At 37.1% G+C, this 11747-nt stretch overlaps 1 protein-coding gene across 1 annotated transcript in view; it reads left to right on the top strand.

Annotated features, from left to right (window-relative positions):
* Positions 1-11747, top strand: part of Cask (calcium/calmodulin dependent serine protein kinase) — a 340530-nt gene that overhangs the window by 173251 nt on the left and 155532 nt on the right. Inside the window, exons 4-5 of the mRNA XM_031372099.1 lie at positions 3823-3900; positions 8532-8604. Of these exons, the coding sequence (XP_031227959.1) occupies positions 3823-3900; positions 8532-8604 (151 nt within the window). The remainder of the gene's footprint in view (positions 1-3822; positions 3901-8531; positions 8605-11747) is intronic.

Raw genomic sequence — 11747 nt, 5'->3', positions numbered from 1 at the left:
ATTTTTATTTTTAAGCTATTTTATGTATTTACATTCCAGTCATTGCCCCCCTCAATTCTTCTTCTCATAGTTCCTCAATCCATTCTTCCTCCCCCTTGCCTCTGATAGGGTGCTCCCCCCACCAGACCTCCCCTTTCCCTGATGCCTGAAGTTTCTTGATGATTAAGCACATCTTCTCCCACTGAGGCCTGACCAGGCAGACCTTTACTATATATGTGCCAGGGGCCTTGGACCAGCCCATGTATGCTCCTGGTTGGTGGCTTAGGGTCTGGGAGCTTCCTGTGGTCTGGATTAGTTGAGTGTGCTGATCTTCCTATGGGGTCACTCTCCCTTTCAGCTTCTTCAATCCTTCCCCTGATTCAACCATAGGGGTTCCCAACTTCAGTCTAATGGTTGGATGTATCTCTGTCTCAGTCATCTGTAGGTAGGGCCTCTCAGAGGACAGCCATGCTAGGCTCCTGTCTGTAAACACATCATAGCATCAGTAATAGTGTCAGGCCTTGGTGTCCCACCATGAGATGGATCCCAAGTTGGGCTTGTCATTGGACCACCTTTAGACAGGAACATTTCTGGGTCAGAAATTTTGACTGCTGGTTGGTGACCCTGTCTCTCCACTTGAGGCCCTTTCTATCTACTGGAGGTGGACTCTTCCAGTTCCCTCTCCCCAGTGTTGGGTATTTTATCTAAGGTTCCCTCCCTTTGAGTCCTAAGAGTCTCTCACCTCCCTGGTCTCTGGTACATTCTAGAGGATCCCCCCACCCCCTAAAGCTGCATATTTGCATTCATTCTCTTGGCCCTCTGGGATTCTCTCCTGTCCCCATGCCATATCTGATCCTATTCCCCCTTTCCCCTCCCCCTCTTCTCTCCCAGCCAGGTCCCTCCCTCCTTCCCTCTGCCTGTCATGATTATTTTCTTCCCCCTTCTAAGTAGAATTGAAGAATCCTAACTTGAGCCTTTCTGCTTGTGAAACTTTTTACAGTCAGTGAGTTATATTCTGTACTTTTAGGCTAATATTCATTTATCTGTGAGTATATACCATACATATCCTTTTAGGTCTGGGTTACCTCACTTAGAATGATATTTTCTAGTTCTATCCATTTGCCTGCAAAATTCTTGGTATCTTTGTTTTTAATAACTGAGTAGTATTCCATTGTGTAAATGAAACTCATTTTCTGTACCCATTCTTCAATTGAGGGACATCAGAGTTGATTCCAGTTTCTGACTATTACTAATAAGGCTGCTATAAACATGGTGGAGTGCATGTCCTGTGGTACAGTGGGGCGTCTTTTGGTTATATGCCCAGGAGTTATGGTATAGCTGGGTCTTCAGTAGAAAATTGTGTAATACTAGATATTAGAATAGACCAGTCAGTGGAAGGGAACAGAAACCAAAGGGTAAAAGTACCTATATGCTGTATGAGCATGTGTACAGATTGCCATTGGAGATACTAGTATTTCAGATATGTCCAGACAGAAACAGATTGATTCATTCCAATAACTATAGTTATGTTACAACATGGTCCCCTACTTACACTTTGACCTTGTATTGCTTTGCCATATCCTACCACCATTTTCTTTTCTCTCTCCTGCCCTGGATCCATCTCATAAGTCTTCCTTTAGCTCTCAAGACAGATTCAAATTTTTATTACTGTATTATGCAACCCATTTGGCTTTCTCCTTCATCCAACTTTTTTGAGTGGTACTTATCCTTAAATTTCAGTGAAAAGGGAAAATTCGTAAATAGAAGAAATCCTTCACTATGAGATTTTATTTTATTTTTTAGTCCTCATATATCAACTAACCTACTTAAAACTGTACCCAGTTTTAAAAGTAGCATTTTCACTCCACAGTAAAAAGAAATAAAGAGAATACTCAGCTTTTCTAGTAATCAAGGAAATATAAATTGAAGCAAGCATAAATAGTTTTCCTCATTTCTGACAAAGATGAAAAGAGGAGTCATTGTGAGGGCACAGGAGAGGAAAGGACACATTCACACATAGCAACAGCAGTATAATTGGTAAGATGTGTATGGCAATATGGATTGCAAAAGCAAATACCTTGACCTAGAAATTTCCACTCTATAGTGCTCCTCTAGCACATGATCAGAATTGTTCACAAACCATGTGAGCCTTGAATACATGGGGGAATTTAAAAAAAAAACTGTTTTTTCATAATGAACATTTTGAAGAATTTGATTTTACACTGAAAAATGTCTAAGAAGTATGGCATATAAAAGCCTTGTATAAATATGGAAATGCTTCACTTGCATAAAGCCACACTGAGAACCAAATGATACAGGTAAAAGTTCTGTGTGCTAGGTATTCTGCAAAGTATTGAATTAGACTGTGTTGAAAGTATAAACTGATTTTTAGGACTTTATACTCTTGGAATGTTATGGAGTGTGATAATATACACTTGTTCTTTGCATACCCTATATTTATGTATATGTAATCCTTGGGGAAAGCAATAAACACAACCAGATAGATTTAAAGCAGTGGACTCAGCCAGGCAGATTTGAGTCCTGTCCCTATCACTTTATCCAATAACTAGATTTACTTGAGAATCAAAAATGTTGACTTTACAGAGTCCTTAGATGTAAGTATGAAAACAGACCTGACAGACTGCTTCTTATGAAATCTCATAATACCAATGTGTAAGTCCCTTGACTTTGCATTCTGGGAGTTTTTGTATTACCTGCAATAATTATCTGAAAACTAACCTAGTGAATTTCAAAATATTTTATAAGCCTTAAAGCATTATGAAAATTTTTGCTGTTAATATTTGAATGAATTTTTAATAGGTAACCTTATATGAGTGTCTTATATGTTTCTGTATATTTGTGTGTGCTTAGTTTGCATAAAGCCTAAATGTTATAATGCAGAGTGTAGCTTGTTAGCAGTTAAAAGCTGTTAAGGACTGAGGGAGTTTTCTTTATAGATGGGAATGGAATGGAATTTTTAATTAAGGCAGGTTTAAATGTGAAAAATGGTATATACAGAAGCATATGCCTTGTAAAGATAAAGAAAATGGCACATTAAGAAAGTACTAACAGAAAGGAGGCCTGCTCTTTTCTGAAAAGGAAATGGCGGGGGGAGTGAATCTAGGGAGATGGCAGGGGCAAAGTGGCTAGGAGAAGTGGAGGGAGGGAGTGGAAACTGTTGTTGGGATGTATTGTATGAAAGAAGAATCTATTTTCAATAAAGAATAAAGAAAGCTATAAGATCAGTCTATGTACAGTTTGATTTTCTTAATATGTCATTGGGCAGATTAGGTGAAAATGATCTGACCTACCAGGTAAGAAATTAGAAGTAATTTACATTTTAGGGCAAGGTAGTAACAGGTTATTACCAACACATCAGTGTAAGAATATGTCTGCAGTAATTGATTTGGGTAATGGAAGGTAAAATAAATAAATTCTGAGCTGGCTTATTATTTTTTCCTTTCACAGAATGTAACTTAAATTTCCCATTTATTGGTAATAACTATTGCAAAATGTTATAAAAAAAAGTTTTGTATTCTTAAAATACATTATTTGACATGGAGAATTTAGAGATTTAATTCAAAAATTATTCCCTTCACCTTTAGAGTTGCTCCCTTATGAGATTTATTACTGTGTTATTTATGTTATTTGGTACGTCCATCAGCTTAATCTCTCTCAAAGTTTTCTTTTTCTGTAGATTCTTAACAGCTGGTTTACGTTGAAAGAAGGAAGCTTTAAATAATGTAGTCAGTAGTCAGTCAGCTCTCAACAATGGTATGTTCACTTGGAATATTGTCTTGGAAGGTTCTCTTGGCTAATATTCTGTTTCACATTTCTCTGCAGTATGGATGGAGCAGATCTGTGTTTTGAAATCGTAAAGCGGGCTGATGCTGGTTTTGTATACAGTGAAGCTGTAGCCAGGTATGTTACTGCATCTAATCCCCAGAAGTGAAGTGGGAAGTAAAAGAAGGAAATGACCAAGAAATTACAGGAAGTAGCCAGCTCTTCTGTCTGCAAGCACACTGCTAGTATCTCTGCAAATGACATAGTTGCTTCAGTATGTGTGGTAGAAGCTGGACAGTAGATGGAAATGTGTAATCAAGGGCAAACATTGGATCTATTAACATTTTGTACACAAATGCTTCTATTTTACTGATTCCTGATGCCTTTCTACAAAGAGGGCTCTGTTAGCCCAGGCATTAATCTTGAGGGTTTTATTAGATGCTCAGCCTTATCAGATTATGCCTTATTAGCTCTTTACCTTGCTTCTTTGAGACATCAGATTATTATGTGACCAGTTAATCTAAGAAAAGCACAAAAGGGGGTTGGAGAGATGACTTAGAGGTTAAGAGCACTGACTGCTCTTCCAGAGGTCCTGAGTTCAATTCCCAGCAACCACATGGTGGCTCACAACCATCTCATAATGAGACTTGATGCCCTTTTCTGGTGTGTCTGAAGACAGCTACAGTGTACTTACATATAATCAATAAATAAATCTTTTTAAAAAAAAACCCTGTCTCAAAAAAACAAGACAACTTTAAAAAAAGGAAAGCACAAAAGAGTAAGAGGAGCAAAAATAAAAGCACCATTTTCCTGCTGAATATATTGCTTATATTCATATAAGCATATCAGGCCACTATGTGGTCTCTCAACAAAGCGATGACTGTTAGGCTAAGTGGGGCAGTACACATAAAAATCGAATGACTCAAAAGAAAAGTAAATATGAAAAATTATAGTAGCCATGAATACATTACAGCACTTACTTACAGACAAGAAGCAATATAGCTTTCTTCTTTTGGTTATATTCAATCACAGCATAATTATGCACTGGCAGGTTACCGATTTGATACATGAGATACAGCATCCCTTCCTTTCTTCCTCCCTCCGTCACTGGCCACAATATGATGAAGGCTTAGACTCACAAGCCTACAATGATCGATTAAATTGTTTTGTCATTTGAAAAACAGTTATATCAAGTGATTATAATGTTCCTGTCATTCCTTTTATAACTACCATCCTAGGACATAGTTGGAAACAACTAAGTAACTACCTTAATACAACTTTTAGCCCCATGTAGATTGTCTGAGGATCAAAGGCTCTAGTGTCAAAGATGAAGTGGATATAACTGTTGCACAGAATAAGAATATCCTCAGTGTAGGATAGTTGCTTTTTTAGATATACTCTTGGAGCTGGGGGAAAGAAGCAAATGTTCACTACACTATTTACTTGTATCACTGACATATGGCAGAATGAAAGCTAAGCATCCTCTTTACTTATATATCATGCTTTCTAAAGCACATTTTTAGGTTCCACTTCTCTATTTTGAGCTTATATCACAATTTTTAAATTGTCATTCTTGATTGTGCTTCCAAAGTAAAAAGCATGCTCTAATACTTCAACTGTCAGTATTATCTAGATTTTCTGTGGCATTGTTCTGAGACACCTTATCAAAGTGAATTGAATTTAGACTTTTGGTTACACGCACATTTCTTAAAGAATTCAAAGAAACTTTTGTATATTTTCTTATCACCAAGCACTGACCTGGACCTAGGACCGCTCACATGCTGGCCAAGTGCGATACCCTATACTCTTTTTTTGTACAGTTATTAAAAACAACAGAAATTAAGGAAAATCAAAATTTCAGAATTTTCATTCTTTGAACTTTTCCTCAATGAAAGGAGGTGATTTATTGTTGATAATTCTTTTTTCCTTTTTGAAAAACAGTAACACTAGAATACCTGGCATACATGGTGGCCACTACTTTTCCTCTCATTTCCAATTTTTGGTGACTTTTCTTAGTTTTCCTTTAACTTTAGTCCTAGCTCTACAGTTGTCTGAATCTCAGCATAGACATGATCAGGTGATGTCTTTCAGTGAATTGCCTTCTGGGCTCTCTCATTCTTGAGACTTACAAAAAGGTAGATGTTTGGTATATATCAGGATGAAAGCTTATTGATTTTTTAAAACTTAAGCCTTTTTAAAAACTTATATTTGCTGTTAAAATGGTTTTATGAAAGGAATTTGTCAGAATGGTGTGGGACCAGTAAGTGACATTATTCAGAGAACAGGTTGGATACACTTTATTGAAGTCTTTCCTTCCTTACAATGAAAATGGATGCAGGGAGACTCATTATTAGCTGTGTTCCCTCTTACACCAGATCGATAATTCTTAGTGGTGGGGAGTGTTTGGCCAGGTAACTTCGAATTTTTCTTTTCTTCTCTCCAGTTCTATGATTTTCTGTTAGGAAAACAGCTTCTGTGGGTAGTTTAGTGCGTGCAACTGCAAGACTTGGACACTCAATCAAATGGCTAAAGCTGTTTTTGTTTCAAGAAGAGTAGCAAAACATGGCACTAAGCACAGATGTGCATAATGCATACTTAATGCAGGATAACACAGCCCAGATAATGACAGTCCCTGTTCCTTCCTTTGTAGAATAAACTAACATAAAGTCATCAACTCCAACTCTTAAAGTCAGAGTAATATCTTCCCTAGTAGCAAGCTTTCCTAATGATGTGAAGTTTGAAGACAACCAGAAGGCCCATCTGAAGCTCTGGACTATCAAGGGCTCCCTGTATCACTTCTTCCCACACTAACTAACTAGCAATACACCTCTGGTCCAGAACAAATTCTCTACTTAGAGCTAGTGGAATTCCATACATTTCAGGGAGCATTTCAATTATGAAACATCTTTGTTTTATACCTGAGAATGTTGGTTGGCTTACATTTACATTCTCCCTGAAGCTGTCCATGCCTCAAAGATCCCTGGTTCTATTTACCATAGATAATATTTAGCTAGAAACATTTCATAGATATAATCCATCTGCCCAGCAAATATTTAGACATTTTAACCATTTTTGACCACAGGAAGAAGCTGAGTCATCTCTCTTTATCATCAAAAATACCTCCTTCTAGAGAAAGTAAATAGACTATTGGACAGTTGTTTCTTTGTATAGAATTATCATTTTTCCTGATTCTTCAGGAAGATGGAAGTAAATATATGCATTTCTGAGGCTCTCTGAAAATATGAACTGTGGTTATTCATGAAATGACTTATATGACACAAGATTCTGCTATGTTTGCATATTTGAATCAAATAATAAAGTACCCCATTTTCTAGTGGTTGAGAATTAAATCTAGAGCTTTGTGCTTATTAGACAAATCCTCTGTCACTGAACTTCATTCAGCCAAATAATGAAGTACAATGATATTCACACTTTAAAATGCTCAGCCACTGAATTTTCTTTGGGTTTTTAAGACTAGAAAATGGGAATTTTCTTTTGGCTGAAGATAATTTAAGTGGCTAGCTCAGTACTATGTATCCAGAATAGTCTGATGTGTAAATACATGTCTACTTTGCTTAATTTAAACCCTCTGTTTTGACATCTGGATTGACATTTGAGACTTTGACTGAGCTTAATAGTAATGTTATAATAATGGTGACTTCACTACAGGTTTCAAACCATCATGACACTTGTTATTACCATTTCAGGTAATCACAGTTCCTCCAAGACCAATTTTGAATGACTAAAAGTCCCCGACACTAAGTTAAGTCTACCCTGATTTAAACAAAACTTAATTATAGGCCCAGACAAAGCCCTTACATCTACATTCTCAACAGAGCACCACACTTAAGAACTGCTTAGGCCCAGGTATGAGGAGATGATCTATACAGAAAAAAGGGACTGCTTTGCTTTAAGTTTGGGCTATTAATGTGTACGCACTATGATGTGTAGCTAATGTTAGTGTTTTGAGACTGCCTAAAGCAAACTAAACTTAGACTCTAATGTTCAGTAACAGGTTAAGGGTGTGTTTTATGTACTTTCAACTTACCATATTTTCAGCTTCAGATGTGTTCATCCAGATATAAATCCATAATAACAGGAGAACATTTATAATCCTGTCATAATCTGTTGCTAGTTGACCCTATTAGAACTTTTAAAAAAAACATTAATTCCTTGTTTGTTCTTTTCCTATACCCAGTGGAAGCCTCTGCAGACCCCAGCTGTTGAGCAGTACCTTTGCTTTGTTCAAGAGTTTCCTCAAATAAAACATGATTGTGTTGCAAAGGGAAACCACATTTGTATGGGTTCTGTAGATTCTTCTCATGGCCAAATGGAAACCAAGCAGAGAGCTGGTTTGAGTGGCAGACAAAAGGCCACAACTCCTTTAGTCAGAATCATTCCAATAGCTCCAAGCACTTTCTTTCCTAACAATCTGGTTAAGCTAAATAGAGGTAACCAAGATTTTTTGTTTTTGTTTTTGTTTTTGTTTTTTGCTTTTTAATATTTTAGGCTTGTACCTTTAGTGTATATAGCGATGCTGTTAATTAAATTATATGGAATTCTTTTGACTTGGCTCAGAACATTCTGTTTCTTGAAGAAGCATATAATTTTGGCAAAATTTTTATTAAGTTTCACTGTCTTATTTACTCAAATGAAAGATATTTGTGGCTAGCTAATATAAAGGTGGGAGTTATAAAGCAGGGATGCTGTGTGTCAGTTTTTGACAATGGAAGTTTTTTACAGTTTTAGATTTCTTTTGTATTTTACAGCCACTACATGAGACAGATACTGGAAGCTCTGCGCTACTGTCATGATAATAACATAATTCACAGGGATGTGAAGGTAAGTATTTCTTCTCACTAACTTTAATGTTTCTGAAAGGAAACTAGATGATAATAATAATAATAATAACCAGGAATTTTCTTTAATATAGAGAGCATCTTAAACTTTATTTGCAAATAAGAATTAATTTATCTGCTTTATATCCAGAGAGTCATTGTACTAATTTTTAACAGGAACACTGTGATTTCAGTTTCCTTGGTTTTTTTTTCCTAAAAGATGCGTGCAAGCTAATGTTTTTCCTCTTTTGCCATCAAAGAAAAAGAATCACAAAGCTAGTAAAAAGGGAAACAAAACTATTTTTTTTAAAAAATTAACCATATACTTAAATTTATTACTTATTTTTCTTTAACTTTTCTTGAACCAGATTTCTGTCTTTCAAATAAAGCTGAAGAAGTATTGTAAACTGAAAGAAATAAGAGATGAGAATAGTGCCAAATTAACAGATATCAATAAGCATTTATCAGCCAAGTGAGAAAGTTACTTTGGAATCAGAATCATCTTCGTGGTCTTTGCCAACTCAACACTACTTTACAGCTTCATTGCTATTTGCAAAGTAGTAAAACCCAGTGTCAAAAAGGATAAGAGTTATGAAAGAAGCCAGTTCATCCCAATAAGTTCTCTCCCGACTTCTTGCACATATACCTATCAGCATAAAATAATTAAAAATAATGCCTACAACTAGAAGAAACTTAGTGTAGGTTATTGATCAAATTAAAGAAAATAGAACCAGTAGGGTTAAAAAAAATCCTCTCACTAAAAGTCGATATTAAAATAAGAATATATTTTAAATGAAAATAGAATCAAAATTCTAGTAGTAGAAACTAGCTTGAATAGTTTGATAAATGGGGGACTCAGTCAACCGTCACTGTACTTCCACAAGTGGATGTCATTTTAACATTTCATGTTAAAGTGGCATATGGATGTAAATTGTATAAAGGACAACTACTATATTTTGTTAGGACTCAAGTAGTTACCTTATATCCTACAAATAGAACATAGTTTACTTTAATAACTGTCTGCATATGTACAGACTATGTAATCCAACCCTGTGGTGGTTTGCTGCACAGCTCTTAACAATTTTTTCAATGTTTTGCTGTAAATCTTTGACCCTATGATGTTCATAGCACTCTAATTGCCCTCCAGTATGCACCTTATTCTATGAACACTAAGTTGTTAGAGTACAAGAATCCAAGGTAACTAAACCACCCATGAACTATAGTGATATCAAAATAGATAGTATTGTTCTGGTTAGGTCTTTGTTTGAAATGCATTGTAAAGTCTAAAATAGAGGAATTCCTATAGCCAGAAGATTCCTGTGACCCTCAAAGATTTTCCTGTTATTCACAATGCTGGCGCCATAATGACCTAACCCTAACCCTAACCCTAACCCTAACCCTCTTCTGGCCTCTAGATACTAGGCATGAAACTGGTGCACCCACATACAGCCCAAAACACCCACACATATAAAAATCAAATCAAATCAAATCAAGGTAAAAAGCTCATCTTAACTTAGACATTTGAAGGTTAAGATTTTGAATAAATGTCTCTCTCCATCTTCCCTGCATCCCGAATTGCCTCACTTGAGATGGACAATTTCTGCATCCCAGAATGGCATCTTCCTGCATCCTGTAGTATCTCACCATCTCTCTTGAACTCAAGGAGCCGACACACACATTTTCTTTTCCATCAAGTTAATACTTAGAAATGTTTTACTATAGTGAACTCTGTGTGCTGCCTGCCACACACTAGTGTCTTTTTTTTTCTCCTGATACAAGGTTTCTCTGTGTAGCCCTGGCTGTCCTGGAACTCACTCTGTAGACCAGGCTGGCCTCAAACTCAGAAATTCGCCTGCCTCTGCCTCGCAAGTGCTGGGATTAAAGGCGTACGCCACCGCCGCCCGGCGTTGTATCATTTTTTAAAAGTGGAATTCGTCTGAGTTACAGTGAAAGAAACAGAACTGTCTTTTGTGGGATCTTTTTTGTTTGTTTTTCTTGGTTTTGGCTTGGTTTGGGGGATTGGTTTTTGTTTTCTAAGACAGGGTGTGGTGTTTGCCCTAGCTGGTCTTGAACTTTCTGTAGAGCCAAGGTTGACCTCCTAACTCTACCAACCCAAGTGCTGATATTACAGAAATGTAGCCCCTACCCTACTATGTCTGGTCAGCTACAACCTTTTTTAAAGTGCTACAAGTATACAAGGGTAAAATAAATGGTTGTGTGTGATCTTTATAGACAGACAAATTGTTAAAGCGAGTGGTGGAAAGTATCAGTAAAAGACAGAATTAGAGGGTTTCCTGAAGGAAATCTTGAATGAGGGGGTAGTTGTATGAGGACAGGGAGACATTTCACATAAAAGAAACAGTGTGTGCAAGGACCTAAAAGTAGTTTTATTTTGGGTTTTGTTAAATTAGTTTCTTTTTTTGAAGGACATAGCATGTAATTTTTAGGAAGCACTTAGAAACCTGCTGAAGAAGGACATAGAGAAATAATTCTCAAACTGCAAATCAAGAAATCACTAGGAAAAAGCACCATATTCCAGTTGTCAGTGAGACTCAGCAGAGGGCTTATATTAATGTTAATAGCCTTTATACTCTGGTACCATTTTGTTGAAGGTACCTGAAATATGGGTGTTTTGCATGAGCGAATTCAATATTCCATTTTCTTAATTGGCATTGTTGAATTGGGTATATTTCCCTAAGATATTCATTCAGAAGATATTTTTCAAGTGCCTACTATGTGGCAGACACTGTCCTAGGATCTGAGACTACACCAGTGAACAAGACAGTCACGGCCCTAGTAGAGCTAACAGGGAGACAGCGACCAAAAACAAGTCATTGTGCAAATAGAAGTAAACTGGCAGTTTAGAAACTGAGAGGCCCTGGGGAGGCAGAGGCAGGTGGATCTCTTGAGTACAAGGTCAGACTGGTCTACAGTGAGTTCCAGGGCAGCCAGAGCTACACAGAGAAACCCTGTCTCAGAAAGAAGGGGGAGGGAGGAGGAAAGAGATGGCAGGAGCGGGGGAGAGCAGAGGGGAAGAGGGAAAGGAGAGGAGAAGGAAAAGAAAAGAGCAGGATGGCTCAGCGGGTAAGAGCACTGACTGCTCTTCCGAAGGTCCAGAGTTCGGATCCCAGCAACCACATGGTGGCT

The sequence above is a fragment of the Mastomys coucha genome, chromosome X, assembly GCF_008632895.1.
Source record: "Mastomys coucha isolate ucsf_1 chromosome X, UCSF_Mcou_1, whole genome shotgun sequence".
NCBI lineage: Eukaryota > Metazoa > Chordata > Mammalia > Rodentia > Muridae > Mastomys > Mastomys coucha.
The sequence above is the reverse complement of the archived record's forward strand: the minus strand, read 5'-3'. Positions and strand labels throughout refer to the sequence as shown.